General features: G+C 54.3%; 1 protein-coding gene across 1 annotated transcript in view; it reads right to left on the bottom strand.

Annotated features, from left to right (window-relative positions):
* tyro3 (TYRO3 protein tyrosine kinase) overlaps positions 1-24,020 on the bottom strand; it is a 63,199-nt gene that overhangs the window by 22,628 nt on the left and 16,551 nt on the right. Inside the window, 6 exon segments of the mRNA XM_061742944.1 lie at positions 35-158; positions 5,727-5,865; positions 8,418-8,560; positions 22,806-22,986; positions 23,056-23,171; positions 23,248-23,334. Of these exon segments, the coding sequence (XP_061598928.1) occupies positions 35-158; positions 5,727-5,865; positions 8,418-8,560; positions 22,806-22,986; positions 23,056-23,171; positions 23,248-23,334 (790 nt within the window).

Raw genomic sequence — 24,020 nt, 5'->3', positions numbered from 1 at the left:
CCTCTCCTCTCCCTGAACCCACGGGGCAGCTTACCCGAACTGCGTCTCCTTCCCTCGGCGGCGGGCCATGGCGCTGAGCAGCAGCCCCACCACGGTGGAGCCCAGCAGGCCCAGCAGCAGCCCCACCCACATGTGGCTCCGCTGGACCTGGACCTGCGCTGTGGACCGGGGGGGGGGGGGGGGGGGGGGGCAGTCAGTCCAGCAGAGAAGTAATTAGTCTGAGACCCAACATTCACACCTTTACCTGCTTCCTGTACCACAACTAGAGTCCAGATCCAGACCTGCAGTTCCTCTACTGACCACCAGGGTCTGGATCCAGACCTGCAGTTCCTCTACTGACCACCAGGGTCTGGATCCAGACCTGCAGTTCCTCTACTGACCACCAGGGTCTGGATCCAGACCTGCAGTTCCTCTACCGACCACCAGGGTCTGGATCCAGACCTGCAGTTCCTCTACAGACCACCAGGGTCTGGATCCAGACCTGCAGTTCCTCTACTGACCACCAGGGTCTGGATCCAGACCTGCAGTTCCTCTACAGACCACGAATAAGGATTTTCAACAGGTCAATTTTAAAATAATAAAAAAAAGAATATCTATTTCAGTAGTTCAAACATTAAGAATGTTGTGTACACATAAATTCATATAAAAATTTTTAATTAAGTGATTTCAAAGTTTTTTGTCAAGATGAATTGGCACTAGCCTTAAAAAAGGTCATGTGGTGCAACCATGATTCATATTAAAATAAATGAATTTCCTTAACATCTTGACATCTTGTTTTTACAAGTTTTCAGTATTCTACAAAAATGGTTGTTTTTTTAATGTTCGCGCCACATGATATTTCATAAAATGGACATCAGTCAAACTTTGACTGATGGAAATATAATGGAAATGATTGAAATATAAATATAAATGTGTATAAATCTTACACACTACAAGATACTTCGGAATGCCAGATAGGGCAGAAGATTGATTTAAAAGCATTTAGAGTGATTTCAAAAAAAGTTTTCAAAACCAGAGTCCTGGTCGGACGGTCGCACCACATGACATTTTGATGCTTAAAACAACAACAAAATCCCAAATAACTAGTTTGTTTTTTTTAATTCAAGTGAGTCCATATGTGGGACAGGTAGTTCATATATATGGTATTTTTTTTATCCATTTAAACCTTTTTTGAATTTTTTCACCCATACCTAAGCTACAGTCCTGGGCATTGCTCCCTCTGCCAACCCAGGGAGTTCCTACACTGAGCTCAGGTCTCCTCCTCAACCTGAGGAGTGAGCAGCAGCAGCTTCTTTTCACCAGACAGGGTGAGGTTTCTCCGGCCGGACGTAGCGCGTGGAAGGATCACGTTATTCCGCCCGGATCCTCCCCACCCCATCTGTTCCCCGGTTGGCCAGAGGGGGCAGTAGAGCCCAGGACTGCTGCATGTTTGTGTGAGGTAGCTCCCATTAGCTACCCAAGGGAACACGGGGAGAACATGCAAACTCCACACAGAAAGATCCTTTCACCAACCCCCCCCAGGGTGAGGGTGCTGAAGTCATGGGGGAACTAACACGCACTTCAGCGCCCACAGCGTCCCCCGGCGGGAATCAAACCCAGGACCTTCTTGCTGTGAGACGGCTGCACTACCAGCTGAGCCACCGTGCCCAAACCTTTTTTGAATTGAAAATAAATCAGTTTTTCAGAAAATATAGGCATCAGGTCATTGACCCATGTATCTGATGTCTGTTCATTACAGTTTTGTGTTTTTAATGGCCTTATTTGAATAAATATATGGCATCATTGGCCTTTGAATAATATTTGCATATCGTTGTGACTGATTAAGCATTAGGTCTATTTCAGTGATGCTGATATACAGTTTAACTCAGCTACAATAATGGTAAATAATGCAATTTCAAGTCGATAATTGTGTGTATCTTTAATATTTAAAATTCACATTTCAGAATCAGAATCAGGTTTATGGCCAAGTACGTTACTGGACATACGAGGAATTTGTTTTGGCGTAGTTGGTGCAACAGACTTTTCTAAATAATAAATACATGAAGGGATTCAGTGAGTTGAATGAGAGAGCGGTCCAACAATGTGCAGGTGATCACAGTGAGCTGAGCATTAATGGAACCCTTACTGTGGACATATAATCTATCCATATAAAGCGTGCACAACTTCAATTTCCTCTTTCACCATGGATCACACTTTGGGAAGCCTTCTTTATATTTTTGTGTTATTTCCGCGTAGATAAGAGTGAGTTTGATGCTCCTGAACAAGGTTGGTCCTAGATCAACATCAACCATCATCGTTGGTCCCGGTGAAGCTGCAGTCTGTCTAAGTGAACACTGACACACCGGGTCGGAGCAGATTTGGTCATAATGTTTAAACTGTGTTTTTGGATTAATGAGCATGTTTTTTTTTATTATTTTGTGTTGGATCGATGTAGCAAATAAAATGGTTGGGACCATACAGCTCCTCAACCATCAGTTACTGTTTCACATGAGCAGTTCAGGTAAAAACAGCAGTCAAATCAGCAAAATCATTTGCTGGATGAAAGGACAACATTCTGTGTGCATGTGAGTGAGTGTACGTTTGTACATGAAAGTACAATCTGCATTGAGGCTTCTTGCTTTGGGAATCCCGGTCTGTGATTGGACGCTGCCTCGGCGTCGCCGCTGCTCATTTGCATAAAGTTGAGATTCTCTCAACTTCATATTGACGATCTGGGCTGCGCTGGATTTGCGTGACTTTTGAGACTCCCCTGACGGGACTCAATCCATAAATGCGGTTTTTTAAAACAGAAGATCTGCAGTAAGGATATCTGATTGGTTGTAGATCCTTCCGTGTTTAAAAAAACGTATTTGTGGATTGAGTCATGTCAGGGGAGTCTCAAAAGTCACACACAAATCCAGCGCAGCTCACAGACAAAAAAAACGTTTGTAAATCAGGTTATATTTGTGTGTGCATCAAAAAAACATTTGTGGATCTTGTCCTACGCACGTGTGAATTGTTCTGTGCATTTGTGAATTTTGTCCTGTGCATTTGTGGATCGGCGTGTGCATTTGTGAATTATGAGACTGTTCTAGCTCCATAGAATCCTGCCACCTGCAGGCAAGAGTCCGGTGTTAGTCCACACAACCACGTCTCCCTGAAGCACAAGACCCTGTTTTTCCCCAACAACATTTGTAATTCCTCAATTTGGTTGGGCAGTGAACGCACGTTAGAGAGAAATATTACTGGTAGCGGCGTGCATAGTCCGCGGGGGCGAAGTCGCACAAGTGCACCTGCCCGTTTCCCTCTACTCCGGCTTTGCATAACGTGAATGTCCAAAATTTCCAGTGTAGGAAGCAGAAATGTGGGGAATAAATCCTCTGGCGAGGTAGTCTTGATGTTCATGAGCCCTTCTCTGGTGAACCATCTGGTGCTATCGCAAAAAAACGCATTAGAGTAAAAACCAAACCAAAACAACACGCACCAACTCACCAAGGCGGCAATCCACGGCACCATCTTAGTATCTTTCCTCTCCAAATTAAGTCCAATTCAAATCAGTAACATTTACTATTCATTCCTTTTCTGAGGTGGAGGGGGGTGTTGGAGGCTGGTTATTCTGCTAGAGGACTTTGGGACGGGTTAGGCCCAATCTCAATACCCCCCCTACTTTTCTTCACTCGCCCTTCTTTTCGTCACTCGCCCTTCTTTTCTTCCCTACCCCCTAAAAAAGAAGGGGGAGATTTTAGGGCACTTGAGATCTAGGGCCCTTGGCCCAGGTGCCTGTCCCATTTCTCCTACTCCCCCTCGTTTTCATCCCTACCCTGATCAGGAAGCTGAGAGCCAAAAGCTGTTTTAATTTCAGCTGTAGCGCTGTTAATATGGCACTTTATTAAGTTTTAATATTTTTTCAGGCGTAAAAGTAACCGTTAAGATCCCCAACCTGGGCTCAGTTTATCCAAATAACGCCTGTTAAGAAATTTGACTGCTCCGTCGTCCCGGGAGAGAAACCTGCAGCTCTGTTGAGAATTACGCTGGCTGAAATAAATCATTTAGGAAGATGATGGTTTAATAGATGAAATCTAACAGTTGTAGCTACGCCTGTTAAGAAATTTGCTCTGAAAATTTAGAGATTTCTGCCTGCCGGCTCCAGAGTTTATGGGTCCGCGTTAAATCGACGCAGAGCCTACGGCGTAGGGTACGGTGCGCGTCGCCGCGTAACCTACGCTGTAGGCTCTGCATCGATTTAACGCAGAACCATAAAACAGCTCCGCTATCTTCACTTCAGCTTTATCTGAAAGTGTGTAAATTACCCAGATAACAGCTTTGTGGTTTCTGAAAACTATTATATCAGAAACATCTAAATCAAATCTGACGAGTCACAGGATTATTTCTCTCTATTTCCCACAAAAAAATGCTTGCTCCCTCGGTCACAATCTGAGACGAGTCTGCAAATGATGTTTTCCTTTGGTCGGCGTGTCAAATCTATGCAGAGCCTACGGCGTAGGTTACGTAGCCCACGGCGTAGCTTACGTAGCCCACGGCGTAGGTTACGTAGCCTACGGCGTAGCTTACGTAGCCCACGGGGTAGCTTACGTAGCCTACGGCGTAGCTTACGTAGCCCACGGGGTAGCTTACGTAGCCTACGGCGTAGGTTACGTAGTCTACGGCGTAGGTTACGTAGCCTACGGCGTAGGTTACGTAGCCTACGGGATAGCTTACGTAGTCTACGGCGTAGGTTACGTAACCTACGGCGTAGGTTACGTAGCCTACGGGGTAGGTTACGTAGCCTACGGGGTAGGTTACGTAGCCTACGGCGTAGGTTACGTAGCCTACGGGGTAGGTTACGTAGCCTACGGGGTAGGTTACGTAGTCTACGGTGTAGGTTACGTAGCCTAACAGCCTTTACTCCGGCGCGATTCTTCGCGAACAACGGACAAAAAAGGGAATATGTACATTCACTGAGTGAATATTATGAAAGTAAAATATATATTCTCGCTAGAAATGTAATCAAAACGCATTTTTATGCAGAAACTAACTCAAAATATTGATTTATTCACTAAGAAATGTCCGCCATGTTTTTTTTTTGGATTCAGTCCGCAAATGACAACGAAAAGCATTCTGGGAAATTTTTATAACCCCTCGCTCGCGAAGTCATTTTCAGCTATTTTCAGCCCCTAGCCCTCGTTATGCCCCCTCCCCCTAGGTGAAAAGAGGAATTGGGACAACACTACCTTCACGGGAACGTGCAAAATTTAGGGGTAGTGAAGAAAACGAGGGCGAGGGGGAGAATTGGGACGCAGCCTTAGTAGTCGTGTCAATCCTTAAAAGCACTGGAGTCAATCCTCCAATAGTGTAGAAATAGCGGTCATGCCGTCGCCACACATATCTGATCTCAGCTGATGATGAAACATTTATAGTGAGTTCAACATTATCATCCACTTCTCTGTTATTTTGCTGCAGTTGAATACAAGCTCATATGGAAACTAGCTGAACCAGGATGCTGCTGATGGAATACAATCACGCGAGAGGACTAAATGACCGCCTTTACTTCAGGCGGTCTGACTCTGATTGGGTAACTGGGCGTTAGTACCAGGTCTAAGCAGGGTCGGATTTTAAAAAGAATCAAGAAGACATGATGTACTGTAATCCTGGTTGGGACCTGCAGAACTGGATTCCAGTTGTTCAGCTGAACTGCCATGCAGGTTTTTCATCCTTTCTGGATATTTGATATGTTCAGGGGACTGTACCTGAGGGGGGCAGCACCAGCACCGGGGGGCTCCAGGGCCCGCAGCCCACCGAGGTGCAGGCCGACACCTGGATGGAGGCGTTGAAGAAGCGACCTCCTCCGGACAGCTGGGCCGAGTTCTCCTTGAACAGCAGTGGCTCCTGGAGACACAACATTGTGGTCACCAATCATCAGCTGAGCTCTCAGACGGGACTGATGCACATTTCAAACCCTGATCCATTCAAGGTTCCTGATGTCGGGAGAGGAACGACAAAGAACCAGAGAACCAGACATCAGAGACGACAGCAGCTTTCACTTTAACTAAAGCTAACTTTAACCACCTTCAATTTAAAATCCTCCTGAGGGTTGTTATGACATCACTTCCTGTCCAGCTGTATCACGGTTCTCTTCAGCGGAACCATCCAGACTGATGTCGGAGACGTATTTTACCGAAACGTGCTTTTATGTCACGGTGTGAAGGTTTCTGTGAAGCTCCGGTCTCAGCGACACAGCTTGTTAGATCTGCCATTCGGGCTTTATTATTTTGGACTTTTCCTTTGTTGTGAATCATGTTCAGTGCAAATAATTCATGTTTATTTGTAAAAATGTGAAATGAAAGCTACATTCACCACCCATCGCTGTTGTAATGCTGGTTCTGGTTCTGATTCTGATACTGGGCTTCGTCTGAAAACAGAACCACTTGTACCACTAACCACTACCACCTCCCTGCTCCAGGATCTACTTCCTGCTCCGGGGTCTACTTCCTGCTCCGGGGTCTACCTCCTGCTCCGGGGTCTACTTCCTGCACCGGGGTCTACTTCCTGCTCCGGGGTCTACTTCCTGCTCTGGGGTCTACTTCCTGTTCCGGGGTCTACTTCCCTGCTCCGGGGTCTACTTCCTGCTCCGGGGTCTACTTCCCTGCTCCGGGGTCTACTTCCCTGCTCCGGGGTCTACTTCCTGCTCCGGGGTCTACCTCCTGCTCCGGGGTCTACTTCCTGCTCCGGGGTCTACTTCCTGCTCCGGGGTCTACTTCCTGCTCCGGGGTCTACCTCCTGCTCCGGGGTCTACTTCCTGCACCGGGGTCTACTTCCTGCTCCGGGGTCTACTTCCTGCTCCGGGGTCTACTTCCTGCTCCGGGGTCTACTTCCTGCTCCGGGGTCTACCTCCTGCTCCGGGGTGTACTTCCTGCACCGGGGTCTACCTCCTGCTCTGGGGTCTACTTCCTGCTCTGGGGTCTACTTCCTGCTCCGGGGTCTACTTCCTGCTCCGGGGTCTACTTCCTGCTCCGGGGTCTACTTCCTGCTCCGGGGTCTACCTCCTGCTCCGGGGTGTACTTCCTGCACCGGGGTCTACTTCCTGCTCCGGGGTCTACCTCCTGCTCCGGGGTCTACTTCCTGCTCCGGGGTCTACTTCCTGCTCCGGGGTCTACTTCCTGCTCCGGGGTCTACTTCCTGCTCCGGGGTCTACTTCCTGCTCCGGGGTCTGCTTCCTGCTCCGGGGTCTACCTCCTGCTCCGGGGTCTACCTCCTGCTCCGGGGTCTACTTCCTGCTCCGGGGTCTACTTCCTGCTCCGGGGTCTACTTCCTGCTCCGGGGTCTACTTCCTGCTCCGGGGTCTACCTCCTGCTGTGGGGTCTACTTCCTGCTCTGGGGTCTACTTCCTGCTCCGGGGTCTACTTCCTGCTCCGGGGTCTACTTCCTGCTCCGGGGTCTACCTACCGGCTCCAGGGTCTACTTCCTGCTCCGGGGTCTACCTACCGGCTCCAGGGTCTACTTCCTGCTCCGGGGTCTACCTACCGGCTCCAGGGTCTACTTCCTGCTCCGGGGTCTACTTCCTGCTCTGGGGTCTACTTCCTGCTCTGGGGTTTACTTCCTGCTCCGGGGTCTACTTCCTGCTCCGGGGTCTACTTCCTGCTCCGGGGTCTACTTCCTGCTCCGGGGTCTACCTCCTGCTCCGGGGTGTACTTCCTGCACCGGGGTCTACTTCCTGCTCCGGGGTCTACCTCCTGCTCCGGGGTCTACTTCCTGCTCCGGGGTCTACTTCCTGCTCCGGGGTCTACTTCCTGCTCCGGGGTCTACTTCCTGCTCCGGGGTCTACTTCCTGCTCCGGGGTCTGCTTCCTGCTCCGGGGTCTACCTCCTGCTCCGGGGTCTACCTCCTGCTCCGGGGTCTACTTCCTGCTCCGGGGTCTACTTCCTGCTCCGGGGTCTACTTCCTGCTCCGGGGTCTACTTCCTGCTCCGGGGTCTACCTCCTGCTGTGGGGTCTACTTCCTGCTCTGGGGTCTACTTCCTGCTCCGGGGTCTACTTCCTGCTCCGGGGTCTACTTCCTGCTCCGGGGTCTACCTACCGGCTCCAGGGTCTACTTCCTGCTCCGGGGTCTACCTACCGGCTCCAGGGTCTACTTCCTGCTCCGGGGTCTACCTACCGGCTCCAGGGTCTACTTCCTGCTCCGGGGTCTACCTACCGGCTCCAGGGTCTACTTCCTGCTCCGGGGTCATCTGGAGTCGCTAAATGTTCGTCTGCATAGAACTAGTGAAAGCACGTAAACGCTGATTCCAGTGGTCCAAGAACCGAGCCCTGAGGAACTTCCTGTGTCGTACTGACAAGCTTGGAGTTCTGGTCACCATGGCAACAGCCTAGCCACACCTTCCAGGTGTGACAGAACCAAGTGAGTTCAAGAACAGCCAGTAAAATACTGGATGAGGACTTCACCTGTGCTTCAACTCCCAGAGTCCACTGCAGCTTGTAGGCCAACAGCTTCCCCTGCAGCTCATCGTCCTGGAGCTGCACCCAGCGCAGAGCCAGCTGCTGCTCCGACAGCTGGAAGGTGAGGTTCCTGGGGGCCGCGGAGGGAACTGCACACAGGAGGACATGTTTATGGTCAGTCACAGAGCAGGTTCCTGGGGGCCGCGGAGGGAACTGCACACAGGAGGACATGTTTATGGTCAGTCACAGAGCAGGTTCCTGGGGGCCGCGGAGGGAACTGCACACAGGACATGTTTATGGTCAGTCACAGAGCAGCATTGAGAAGCCCCTTCTGTGTTTCATGTGTGGATGTGGGTCAGAACCAGCTGGAGGAACAGAGGCCTCTTCAGCTGGTCTGAGGTCAGCGCTCCTGCAGGTGGCGCTGCAGCCGCCCGGCCCGTTCTTTCATGTGGATTGAGGCCACAAACAAAAGCTGATTGTACGAAGGGAACTGGAATTCACTGGAGCAGATCCAGCTGGACCAGGGTCACACACACACACACACACACACACACACACACACACACACACACACACACACACACACACACACACACACACACACACACACACACACACACACACACACACACACACACACACACACACACACACACACACACACACACACACACACACACACACACACACACACACACACAGTTCCTGTTTAATGATGAACCTCTGAACGGGGAACCCGCACAAAGCTTGAAACCACATCTACCAAAACAGCAGAACAGGTTCAGAACCTCAGATCAACATCCACAACTTTTTCAGCACATATAGTTTCAACAAAAATAAAACTAAATTAAAACCTCCTGTGGGCAATAAAAAGTACCCCTTTACTGGTCCCGGAGGATTTGAGAGGGTCGCATCAGCACGGGTGTCCTCTGGTCCTGTTCTGGTCCGGTCTGGTCCTGTTCTGGTCCTGTTATGGTCCTGTTCTGGTCCTGCTCTGGTCCTTTTCTGGTCCGGTCTGCAGGATTCAGGTGTGTGTTGACATGATGCCAGGAAGGACCTGCATCACCTTCCTCTGATCCAGGTTCAGGTCAAGGGGGCAGTAGTCCAGTCATGAAGGTCCGGACCTCAGCACAGCAAGGTCTTTCCAGACCAGCTGAGACACAATCTCTCCAGTGTGTCCTGGTTGGACATGTGTGAGACAACAGAGGAACCAGCTCAACTGTCTGATCTGGATAGTGGAGGAGCCTCAGAACCTCCTCCCATCTCTGAGGGAGAATCCAGAGCTGCAGAGGAAACTTCACCTGAGGGCACCTTTCATCATTCCATAGGTGAGGGGAGGAGCAGAAACCCACTAGTAACCAGAGTCTCAGCTCTCATCACTAGAGTTGTCCCGATCCGATCACGTGATCGGAAATCGGGGCCGATCACGTGATTGCAGACTCGATCCGGACTCGGACGTTATGAGCCGATCAGGAATCGGATATATATATATATATATATATATCAGGGTTTCTGTTGTCCGGTAATTGCCGGACTTTGTCCGGTAAAATATGCCGAAGTCCGGTATTTTATAATCTCTCCGGTCAAAATGTCCGGTGAAAATACTCACTGGCTCCGACATCCGCGTGTGCGTTGATTTATGGTTCCGCGTCGCACCGACGCAGAGTCTACAGCGTAGGGTTCGCGGCGACGCGCACCCTACGGCGTAGGCTCTGCGTTGGTGTGACGCAGAACCATAATTCCGGCTTAAAAGTAAACAACATGCGCCCAAGTACCCGTGCATGAAAGGCAGACACACACGGGGAGAAGAGACAATTTCTTTAATTTTTATTTTTTTTAAAAACTTTATCCTTATGAACGCAATTGTTATATACGGTAGTCCAACTTTCCTTATTTTAATCAGAACACTTTCTTTTTTCCTCTTCGGCGTGGAGTAGTGGGCTTGGAGCGGCAGCCATCGGTTAGTTTTTTCTTTTTAGATCCGAGGCTTTGCGTAGATGGTGGCTTCCGCAACTTTCAGGCGCTTTTTCTGCGCAAGCAAGCTTTATAGATGAGGCCCCAGGACTGAAGCGGAGCTGCGGCGCCGACATTATGGTTCCGCGTAGCGGAAGGCTCTGCGTTGGTGTGACGCGGGACCATAAATCAACGCACACGTGGAGTAGTGGGCTCGGAGCGGCAGCCATACACCGCATGCGCGCAGAGCACGCCTGTTTGTTTTGAAGCTGAAGCAGCCCTATGCTAAAAAAAAAAAAAGAAAAGAAAAAGAAAAGAAATTTTTTTTATACTGACTTAAGAATGTTCAAGCTGCATACCTCCTATGTGCTCAGTTTACAGTACACTTACAGTACAGTACAGGCAATCGCTTTTTGGCACGACACCGGCCCGGCGTGTCCTGCACCGCGGCTGCTGCACCGGCAGCACCAGTACCAGTACCAGTACCAGCAGCACCGGTACCTGTACCAGCACCAGCGCCAGCACCAGTACCAGCACCAGTACCTGTACCAGCTCCAGCACCAGCAGCACCAGCACCAGTACAAGTACCAGTACCAGTACCAGCACCAGCACCAGTACCAGTACCAGCACCAGCACCAGTACCGGCCCAGTACCAGCACCAGTACCAGAACCAGTACCAGCACCAGCACCAGCACCAGCAGCACCAGTACCTGTACCAGCACCAGCACCAGTACCAGCACCAGTACCAGCACCAGTACCAGTACAAGTACCAGTACCAGTACCAGTACCAGCACCAGTACCGGCCCAGTACCAGCACCAGCACCAGTACCAGAACCAGCACAAGTACCAGTACCAGTACCAGCAGCACCAGCACCAGTACCAGTACCAGCACCAGCACCGGCCCAGTACCAGTACCAGCACCAGTACCAGTACCAGCACCAGCACCGGCCCAGTACCAGCACCAGTACCAGTACCAGCACCAGTACCAGCACCAGTACCAGCACCAGTACCAGTACCAGCACCAGTACCAGTACCAGTACCAGCACCAGCACCAGCACCAGTACCAGTACCAGCACCAGCACCAGCAGCACCAGTACAAGTACCAGTACCAGCACCAGCACCAGCACCAGTACCAGAACCAGTACCAGCAGCACCAGTACCTGTACCAGCACCAGTACCAGCACCAGCACCGGCCCAGTACCAGCACCAGTACCAGTACCAGCACCAGTACCAGCACCAGTACCAGCACCAGTACCAGTACCAGTACCAGCACCAGCACCAGCACCAGTACCAGTACCAGCACCAGCAGCACCAGTACAAGTACCAGTACCAGTACCAGCACCAGCACCAGCACCAGTACCAGAACCAGTACCAGCAGCACCAGTACCTGTACCAGCACCAGCACCAGTACCAGAACCAGTACCAGCACCAGCACAAGTACCAGTACAAGTACCAGCACCGGCACCAGTACCAGTACCAGCACCAGTACCAGCACCAGTACAAGTACCAGCACCGGCACCAGCACCAGTACCAGCACCAGTACCAGCACCAGTACCAGTACCAGTACCAGCACCAGCACCAGTACCAGTACAAGCACCAGTACCAGCATCAGTACCAGTACAAGTACCAGCACCGGCACCAGCACCAGTACCAGTACCAGCACCAGCACCCGCACCCGTACCCGTACCCGCACCAGCACCAGTACCAGCACCAGTACCAGCACCAGCACCAGCACCAGTACCAGCACCAGTACCAGTACCAGTACCAGCACCAGTACCGGCCCAGTACCAGTACCAGTAGCAGTACCAGCACCAGCACCAGTACCAGCACCAGTACCAGTACCAGTACCAGCACCAGCACCAGTACCAGCAGCAGTACCAGCACCAGTACCAGCACCAGTACCAGTACCAGCACCAGCCAAGTACCAGCACCAGCACCAGCACCAGTACCAGTACCAGCACCAGAACCAGTACCAGCACCCGCACCAGTACCAGCACCAGTACCAGTACCAGCACCAGCACCAGCACCGGCCCAGTACCAGCACCAGCACCAGTACCAGAACCAGTACCAGCACCAGCACAAGTACCAGTACAAGTACCAGCACCGGCACCAGTACCAGTACCGGCACCAGTACCAGCACCAGTACAAGTACCAGCACCGGCACCAGTACCAGCACCAGTACCAGCACCAGTACCAGTACCAGCACCGGCACCAGTACCAGTACAAGCACCAGTACCAGCATCAGTACCAGCACCAGCACCAGTACCAGCACCAGCACCAGTACCAGCACCAGTACCAGTACCAGTACCAGTACCAGCACCAGTACCGGCCCAGTACCAGTACCAGTAGCAGTACCAGCACCAGCACAGTACCAGCACCAGTACCAGCACCAGTACCAGCACCAGTACCAGCACCAGCACCAGTACCAGCAGCAGTACCAGCACCAGTACCAGCACCAGTACCAGTACCAGCACCAGCCAAGTACCAGCACCAGCACCAGCACCAGTACCAGCACCAGTACCAGTACCAGCACCAGTACCAGTACCAGCACCCGCACCAGTACCAGCACCAGTACCAGTACCAGCACCAGTACCAGCACCAGCACCAGCACCGGCCCAGTACCAGCACCAGCACCAGTACCAGAACCAGTACCAGCACCAGCACAAGTACCACTACAAGTACCAGCACCAGTACCAGTACCGGCACCAGTACCAGCACCAGTACAAGTACCAGCACCGGCACCAGTACCAGCACCGGCACCAGTACCAGTACCAGCACCAGTACCAGCACCAGTACCAGTACCAGCACCTGCACCAGTACCAGTACCGGCACCAGTACCAGTACAAGCACCAGTACCAGTACAAGTACCAGCACCGGCACCAGCACCAGTACCAGCACCAGCACCAGTACCAGTACCAGCACCAGTACCAGCACCAGTACCAGTACCAGCACCAGTACCAGCACCAGCACCAGTACCAGCACCAGTACCAGTACCAGTACCAGCACCAGCACAGTACCAGCACCAGTACCAGCACCAGTACCAGCACCAGCACCAGTACCAGCATCAGTACCAGTACCAGTACAAGTACCAGCACCGGCACCAGCACCAGTACCAGTACCAGCACCAGCACCAGTACCAGTACCAGCACCAGCACCAGTACAAGTACCAGCACCGGCACCAGCACCAGTACCAGTACCAGCACCAGCACCAGCACCAGCACCAGTACCAGCACCAGTACCAGTACCAGTACCAGTACCAGCACCAGTACCGGCCCAGTACCAGTAGCAGTACCAGCACCAGCACAGTACCAGCACCAGTACCAGCACCAGTACCAGTACCAGTACCAGCACCAGCACCAGTACCAGCAGCAGTACCAGTACCAGCACCAGTACCAGTACCAGCACCAGCCAAGTACCAGCACCAGCACCAGTACCAGCACCAGTACCAGCACCAGTACCAGTACCAGCACCAGTACCAGTACCAGCACCCGCACCAGTACCAGCACCAGTACCAGCACCAGTACCAGTACCAGCACCAGTACCAGTACCAGCACCAGCACCAGCACTGGCCCAGTACCAGCACCAGCACCAGTACCAGAACCAGTACAAGTACCAGTACAAGTACCAGCACCGGCACCAGTACCAGTACCGGCACCAGTACCAGCACCAGTACAAGTACCAGCACCGGCACCAGTACCAGTACCAGCACCAGTACCAGCACCAGTACCAGTACCAGCACCAGCACCAGTACCAGTACCGGCACCAGTACCAGTACAAGCACCAGTACCAGTACAAGTACCAGCACCGGCACCAGCACCAGTACCAGTACCAGCACCAGCACCAGCACCAGTACCAGTACCAGCACTAGTACCAGCACCAGCACCAGTACCAGCACCAGTACCAGTACCAGTACCAGCACCAGCACCAGCACAGTACCAGCACCAGTACCAGCACCAGCAAAGTACCAGCACCAGTACCAGCACCAGTACCAGTACCAGTACCAGCAGCAGTACCAGCACCAGTACCAGCACCAGTACCAGCACCAGTACCAGTACCAGCACCAGCCAAGTACCAGCACCAGCACCAGTACCAGTACCAGCACCAGCCAAGTACCAGCACCAGCACCAGCACCAGTACCAGCACCAGCACCAGTACCAGTACCAGCACCCGCACCAGTACCAGTACCAGCACCAGTACCAGTACCAGCACCAGTACCAGTACCAGCACCAGTACCAGCACCAGTACCAGCACCAGCACCAGTACCAGCACCAGTACCAGTACCAGCACCAGCACCAGTACCGGCCCAGTACCAGTACCAGTAGCAGTACCAGCACCAGCACCAGCACCAGTACCAGCACCAGTACCAGTACCAGCACCAGTACCAGTACCAGTACCAGCACCAGCCAAGTACCAGCATCAGTACCAGCACCAGCAAAGTACCAGCACCAGTAGCAGTACCAGTACCAGCACCAGCACCAGTACCAGCACCAGTACCAGTACCAGCACCAGTACCAGCACCAGCACCAGCCAAGTACCAGCACCAGCACCAGTACCGGCACCGGTACCGGCACCGGTACCGGCACCGGTACCGGCACCGGCACCAGCACCAGTACCAGTACCAGCACCAGTACCAGTACCAGCACCAGTACCAGCACCAGCACCAGTACCAGCACCAGCACCAGTACCAGCACCAGTACCGGCCCAGTACCAGAACCAGTACCAGTACCAGTACCAGCACCAGTACCAGCACCAGCACCAGTACCGGCCCAGTACCAGTACCAGCCAAGTACCAGTACCAGTACCAGCACCCGCACCAGTACCAGCACCAGTACCAGCACCAGTACCAGTACCAGCACCAGCACCAGCACCAGTACCAGCACCAGTACCAGTACCAGCACCAGTACCAGCACCAGTACCAGTACCGGCCCAGTACCAGTACCAGTACCAGTACCAGCACCAGCACCAGTACCAGTACCGGCACCAGTACCAGTACCGGCACCAGTACCAGTACAAGTACCAGCACCGGCACCAGCACCAGTACCAGTACCAGCACCAGCACCAGCACCAGTACCAGTACCAGCACCAGCACCAGTACCAGCACCAGTACCAGTACCAGTACCAGCACCAGCACCAGCACAGTACCAGCACCAGTACCAGCACCAGCAAAGTACCAGCACCAGTACCAGCACCAGTACCAGTACCAGTACCAGCAGCAGTACCAGCACCAGTACCAGCACCAGTACCAGCACCAGTACCAGTACCAGCACCAGCCAAGTACCAGCACCAGCACCAGTACCAGTACCAGCACCAGCCAAGTACCAGCACCAGCACCAGCACCAGTACCAGCACCAGCACCAGTACCAGTACCAGCACCCGCACCAGTACCAGCACCAGTACCAGTACCAGCACCAGTACCAGTACCAGCACCAGTACCAGCACCAGTACCAGCACCAGCACCAGTACCAGCACCAGTACCAGTACCAGTACCAGCACCAGCACCAGCACCAGTACCGGCCCAGTACCAGTACCAGTAGCAGTACCAGCACCAGCACCAGTACCAGCACCAGTACCAGTACCAGCACCAGTACCAGTACCAGTACCAGCACCAGCCAAGTACCAGCATCAGTACCAGCACCAGCAAAGTACCAGCACCAGTAGCAGTACCAGTACCAGCACCAGCACCAGTACCAGCACCAGTACCAGTACCAGCACCAGTACCAGCACCAGTACCAGTACCAGCACCAGCACCAGTACCAGCACCAGTACCAGTACCAGCACCAGTACCAGCACCAGCACCAGTACCAGTACCAGCACCAGTACCAGCACCAGCACCAGTACCAGCACCAGCACCAGTACCAGCACCAGTACCGGCCCAGTACCAGAACCAGTACCAGTACCAGCACCAGTACCAGCACCAGTACCAGTACCAGTACCAGCACCAGCCAAGTACCAGCACCAGCACCAGTACCAGCACCAGCACCAGTACCAGCACCAGTACCAGCACCAGCCAAGTACCAGCATCAGTACCAGCACCAGCAAAGTACCAGCACCAGTAGCAGTACCAGTACCAGCACCAGCACCAGTACCAGCACCAGTACCAGTACCAGCACCAGTACCAGCACCAGCACCAGTACCAGTACCAGCACCAGTACCAGCACCAGCACCAGTACCAGCACCAGCACCAGTACCAGCACCAGTACCGGCCCAGTACCAGAACCAGTACCAGTACCAGTACCAGTACCAGCACCAGCACCAGCACCAGTACCAGCACCAGTACCAGTACCAGCACCAGTACCAGTACCAGCACCAGCCAAGTACCAGCATCAGTACCAGCACCAGCAAAGTACCAGCACCAGTAGCAGTACCAGTACCAGCACCAGCACCAGTACCAGCACCAGTACCAGTACCAGCACCAGTACCAGCACCAGTACCAGCACCAGTACCAGCACCAGCAAAGTACCAGCACCAGTAGCAGTACCAGTACCAGCACCAGCACCAGTACCAGCACCAGTACCGGCCCAGTACCAGAACCAGTACCAGTACCAGTACCAGTACCAGCACCAGTACCAGCACCAGCACCAGTACCGGCCCAGTACCAGTACCAGCCAAGTACCAGTACCAGTACCAGCACCAGTACCAGTACCAGCACCAGTACCAGTACCAGCACCAGTACCAGCACCAGTACCAGTACCAGCACCAGCACCAGCACCAGTACCAGCACCAGCAAAGTACCAACACCAGTACCAGCACCAGTACCAGTACCAGCACCAGCACCAGCACCAGTACCAGCACCAGTACCAGTACCAGCACCAGTACCAGCACCAGTACCAGTACCGGCCCAGTACCAGTACCAGTAGCAGTACCAGCACCAGCACCAGCACCAGCACCAGTACCAGTACCAGTACCAGCACCAGTACCAGTACCAGCACCAGCCAAGTACCAGCACCAGTACCAGCACCAGCAAAGTACCAGCACCAGTACCAGCACCAGTAGCAGTACCAGTACCAGCACCAGCACCAGTACCAGTACCAGTACCAGCACCAGCAAAGTACCAGCACCAGTACCAGCACCAGTACCAGTACCAGCCAAGTACCAGCACCAGCACCAGCACCAGTACCAGCACCGGCACCAGTACCGGCACCGGTACCGGCACCGGCACCAGTACCAGCCAAGTACCAGCATCAGCACCAGTACCAGTACCAGCACCAGTACCAGCACCAGCACCAGTACCAGCACCAGCACCAGCACCAGTACCAGTACCAGCACCAGTACCAGTACCAGTACCAGCACCAGTACCAGCACCAGCACCAGCACCAGTACCAGCACCAGTACCAGCACCAGTACCAGCACCAGTACCAGTACCAGCACCAGCACCAGTACCAGCACCAGCACCAGTACCAGCACCAGTACCAGTACCAGTACCGGCCCAGTACCAGTACCAGCCAAGTACCAGTACCAGTACCAGCACCAGCACCAGTACCGGCACCAGTACCAGCCAAGTACCAGCATCAGCACCAGTACCAGCACCAGTACCAGTACCAGCACCAGTACCAGTACCAGTACCAGTACCAGCACCAGCACCCGCACCAGTACCAGTACCAGCACCAGTACCAGCACCAGCACCAGTACCAGCACCAGCACCAGTACCAGCACCAGTACCAGTACCAGCACCAGTACCAGCACCAGTACCAGCACCAGCCAAGTACCAGCACCAGTACCAGCACCAGCAAAGTACCAGCACCAGTACCAGCACCAGTAGCAGTACCAGTACCAGCACCAGCACCAGTACCAGTACCAGCACCAGCAAAGTACCAGCACCAGTACCAGCACCAGTACCAGTACCAGCCAAGTACCAGCACCAGCACCAGCACCAGTACCAGCACCAGTACCAGCACCAGTACCAGTACCAGCCAAGTACCAGCACCAGCACCAGCACCAGTACCAGCACCGGCACCAGTACCGGCACCAGTACCGGCACCGGCACCAGTACCAGCCAAGTACCAGCATCAGCACCAGTACCAGTACCAGCACCAGTACCAGCACCAGCACCAGTACCAGCACCAGCACCAGCACCAGTACCAGTACCAGCACCAGTACCAGTACCAGTACCAGCACCAGTACCAGCACCAGTACCAGCACCAGTACCAGCACCAGTACCAGTACCAGCACCAGCACCAGTACCAGCACCAGCACCAGTACCAGCACCAGTACCAGTACCAGTACCGGCCCAGTACCAGTACCAGCCAAGTACCAGTACCAGTACCAGCACCAGCACCAGTACCGGCACCAGTACCAGCCAAGTACCAGCATCAGCACCAGTACCAGCACCAGTACCAGTACCAGCACCAGTACCAGTACCAGTACCAGTACCAGCACCAGCACCCGCACCAGTACCAGTACCAGCACCAGTACCAGCACCAGCACCAGTACCAGCACCAGCACCAGTACCAGCACCAGTACCAGTACCAGTACCGGCCCAGTACCAGTACCAGCCAAGTACCAGTACCAGTACCAGCACCAGCACCAGTACCGGCACCAGTACCAGCCAAGTACCAGCATCAGCACCAGTACCAGCACCAGTACCAGTACCAGCACCAGTACCAGTACCAGTACCAGTACCAGCACCAGCACCCGCACCAGTACCAGCACCAGCACCAGTACCAGTACCAGCAGCAGTACCAGCACCAGTACCAGCACCAGTACCAGCACCAGTACCAGCACCAGTACCAGCACCGGCACCAGTACCGGCACCGGCACCAGCACCAGTACCAGCACCAGTACCAGTACCAGCACCAGTACCAGTACCAGCACCGGCACCAGTACCGGCACCGGCACCAGCACCAGTACCAGTACCAGTACCAGCACCAGCACCAGTACCAGTACCAGCACCAGTACCAGCACCAGTACCAGCACCAGTACCAGCACCAGCACCAGTACCAGTACCAGCACCAGTACCAGCACCAGCACCAGTACCAGTACCGGCACCAGCACCAGTACCAGTACCAGTACCAGCACCAGTACCAGCACCAGTACCAGCACCAGTACCAGCACCAGTACCGGCACCAGCACCAGTACCAGTACCAGTACCAGCACCAGCACCAGTACCAGTACCAGCACCAGTACCAGCACCAGTACCAGCACCAGTACCAGCACCAGCACCAGTACCAGCACCAGCACCAGTACCAGCACCAGTACCAGTACCAGTACCAGCACCAGCACCAGTACCAGTACCAGCACCAGTACCAGCACCAGTACCAGCACCAGTACCAGCACCAGCACCAGTACCAGCACCAGCACCAGTACCAGCCAAGTACCAGTGCCAGTACCAGCACCAGTACCAGTACCAGCCAAGTACCAGTACCAGTACCAGCACCAGCACCAGTACCAGTACCAGTACCAGTACCAGCCAAGTACCAGTGCCAGTACCAGCACCAGTACCAGCACCAGCCAAGTACCGGCACCAGTACCAGTACCAGCACCAGTACCAGCACCAGTACCAGCACCAGCACCAGTACCAGTACCAGCACCAGCACCAGCACCAGTACCGGCCCAGTACCAGCACCAGCACCAGTACCAGCACCAGCACCAGTACCAGCCAAGTACCAGTGCCAGTACCAGCACCAGTACCAGTACCAGCCAAGTACCAGTACCAGTACCAGCACCAGCACCAGTACCAGTACCAGTACCAGTACCAGCCAAGTACCAGTGCCAGTACCAGCACCAGTACCAGCACCAGCCAAGTACCGGCACCAGCACCAGTACCAGCACCAGTACCAGTACCAGCACCAGTACCAGCACCAGTACCAGCACCGGCACCAGTACCGGCACCGGCACCAGCACCAGTACCAGTACCAGTACCAGCACCAGCACCAGTACCAGTACCAGCACCAGTACCAGCACCAGTACCAGCACCAGTACCAGCACCAGCACCAGTACCAGTACCAGCACCAGTACCAGCACCAGCACCAGTACCGGCCCAGTACCAGCACCAGCACCAGTACCAGTACCAGTACCAGTACCAGCCAAGTACCAGTGCCAGTACCAGCACCAGTACCAGCACCAGCCAAGTACCGGCACCAGTACCAGTACCAGCACCAGTACCAGCACCAGTACCAGCACCAGCACCAGCACCAGTACCAGCACCAGTACCAGCACCAGTACCAGTACCAGCACCAGCACCAGTACCAGCACCAGCACCAGTACCAGCACCAGTACCAGTACCAGTACCGGCCCAGTACCAGTACCAGCCAAGTACCAGTACCAGTACCAGCACCAGCACCAGTACCGGCACCAGTACCAGCCAAGTACCAGCATCAGCACCAGTACCAGCACCAGTACCAGTACCAGCACCAGTACCAGTACCAGTACCAGCACCAGCACCCGCACCAGTACCAGTACCAGTACCAGCACCAGCACCAGTACCAGCACCAGCACCAGTACCAGCACCAGTACCAGTACCAGCACCAGTACCAGCAGCAGTACCAGCACCAGTACCAGCACCAGTACCAGCACCAGTACCAGCACCAGTACCAGCACCAGTACCAGCACCGGCACCAGTACCGGCACCGGCACCGGCACCAGCACCAGTACCAGCACCAGTACCAGCACCAGCACCAGTACCAGCACCAGTACCGGCACCGGCACCAGTACCGGCACCGGCACCAGCACCAGTACCAGTACCAGTACCAGCACCAGCACCAGTACCAGTACCAGCACCAGTACCAGCACCAGTACCAGCACCAGCACCAGTACCAGTACCGGCACCAGTACCAGCACCAGCACCAGTACCGGCCCAGTACCAGCACCAGCACCAGTACCAGCACCAGCACCAGTACCAGCCAAGTACCAGTGCCAGTACCAGCACCAGTACCAGTACCAGCCAAGTACCAGTACCAGTACCAGCACCAGCACCAGTACCAGTACCAGTACCAGCACCGGCACCAGTACCGGCACCGGCACCAGCACCAGTACCAGTACCAGTACCAGCACCAGCACCAGTACCAGTACCAGCACCAGTACCAGCACCAGTACCAGCACCAGTACCAGCACCAGCACCAGTACCAGTACCGGCACCAGTACCAGCACCAGCACCAGTACCGGCCCAGTACCAGCACCAGCACCAGTACCAGCACCAGCACCAGTACCAGCCAAGTACCAGTGCCAGTACCAGCACCAGTACCAGTACCAGCCAAGTACCAGTGCCAGTACCAGCACCAGTACCAGCACCAGCCAAGTACCGGCACCAGTACCAGTACCAGCACCAGTACCAGCACCAGTACCAGCACCAGTACCAGCACCAGCACCAGTACCAGTACCAGCACCAGTACCAGCACCAGCACCAGTACCGGCCCAGTACCAGCACCAGCACCAGTACCAGCACCAGCACCAGTACCAGCCAAGTACCAGTGCCAGTACCAGCACCAGTACCAGCACCAGCCAAGTACCGGCACCAGTACCAGCACCTGTACCAGTACCAGCACCAGCACCAGTACCAGCACCAGCACCAGTACCTGAGCTGTGCTTCAAACACAGAGGGCCACGATCAGCGTTATTATATTATTATTAAGTCTGATATGTGATGACATTAAAAGTATGACATGAATCTGGCTTCATTTCACCACCTCACCGTCTGCGTCACCAGTTCCCCATATCTTCAAAAATGTTCGTGCGCGAGGATCAAAGTTGGCGTAAAGATACGCACATTTTTACGTTAGTTTTTTTTTTTTAAATCCCAACCTTCGCATAGAAGTTGCGTGCGCATCTTTCAAGTCCTGTTTTGTAGCACACAAGCTTTATAAATGAGGCCCCTGGAGAGTCCACGTCACTGCAGACGCTGAGCCACCAGTAGACCTCCTGCTCCTCCACCCAGACCTGACACCCAGACCTGACACCCAGACCTGACACCCAGACCTGAAACCCAGACCTGACACCCAGACCTGACACCCAGACCTGACACCCAGACCTGACACCCAGACCTGACACCCAGACCTGAAACCCAGACCTGACACCCAGACCTGAAACCCAGACCTGACACCCAGACCTGACACCCAGACCTGAAACCCAGACCTGACACCCAGACCTGAAACCCAGACCTGACACCCAGACCTGACACCCAGACCTGAAACCCAGACCTGACACCCAGACCTGACACCCAGACCTGAAACCCAGACCTGACACCCAGACCTGAAACCCAGACCTGACACCCAGACCTGACACCCAGACCTGAAACCCAGACCTGACACCCAGACCTGAAACCCAGACCTGACACCCAGACCTGACACCCAGACCTGAGGCAGAACCTGGTGGCCTGGGAGGACCAGACTGCTCCAAGGGGGCAGCTGGCGCAGACCAATCAGTGCCTTTACATGGGAAGTTTAATTCCTCTTTAATTACCAGACCCCCCTCTGACCAGGGGCCTCACACGCTTCCCCGGGGACTCACCTGACTCAGGTGTGAGGAAGTGCAGCCAGGGCGAGAAGGGCGACACCCCCACTTCGTTCACACAGGAAACTCTGACGCTGTAGTTGGAGTGACTCCTCAGACCCGCCAGGACGTGGCGGTGGGGGGGGACCCGCACCTCCTGCTGCGGCAGGGTGCGCCTGCGGGGCCAGCGCCGCGTCACCTGACGGGAGGAGGAGGAGCCTCAGCTGATGCAGGGCATGCCGTCATGGGTGCGTGTGGGGGGGCTTACCTGGACCAGGCAGGTGGACAGCTCCGAGTGGCCGGTGAAGCCCGGTTCCCATGACAACGTGAAGTTGCTGTTGGCCAAGGGGACAACCTGCAGGTCCAGCGGAGCTGCTGGCAGCACTGAGACAGACAGACAGACAGACACCTGCTCAGAGCTGAGCTCCCCTGTATGACATCAGCCGACAGGGGGACTCACCTTTGATGTGGACTGTTCCGGTCCTGGACACTGAGATTCCTCTGGTGTTCCTCGCTTCACAGTAGAACTTCACACTGCTGTTCACACCTGCACACACACACACACACACACACACGCACACGCACACGCACACGCACACGCACCTGACTCTAGGTGCATTCTGGGAGTTTCTAGGTCACTTATCGTTTAGAAACAGACTTCTTTTCATGTTTTAGCGTGAAGTTGAGAAAATGTTTTTATCCCACTTTTGGCTGTCTGTGTGTGTCTGTCTCATGTGGGCAAACATCATTCAGGGTGCTTTCACACCGGTCCCGTTTGGAGCAGTAGTTCTGAAACAGGGAGCGTTTCCCCCTAAAGATCGGATCGTTTGGTACATGTGAACACAGCAATCGCGCTCGGATGCGGGACAAAACAAGCGAGCTGAGATCTCCTAGGAGAGGTGATCTCGGCTCGCTTCCATTCCAGACCTGGAGCGATTCGATTGCAGTGAGAACATAAATCCACACAGCAACCGACACAACTCCATTCATTGTGTATGTTCGACCGCAGCGCAAGGAGAAGAGTCAGCGCAGCCTCCACCCCCTTCTCTCCTATTGGACACAACTTTCTCTCTTCTCCCTTCTCTCTCTTCTTCCTTCTCTCTCTTCTCCCTTCTCTCTCTTCTCCTTTCTCTCCTATTGGACGTGCCGAGCTGTCGTCACAGCGCGGCACAGTGAAAATAAAAAATGTTCAATTCGGGCAGGCAGGCGCGGCGCGGCAGGCGCCCTCTCGCG

Source organism: Cololabis saira, chromosome 16 (genome assembly GCF_033807715.1).
Source record: "Cololabis saira isolate AMF1-May2022 chromosome 16, fColSai1.1, whole genome shotgun sequence".
NCBI lineage: Eukaryota > Metazoa > Chordata > Actinopteri > Beloniformes > Belonidae > Cololabis > Cololabis saira.
Note: the sequence above shows the minus strand (reverse complement) of the source record. Positions and strands in the feature narration are given on the sequence as shown.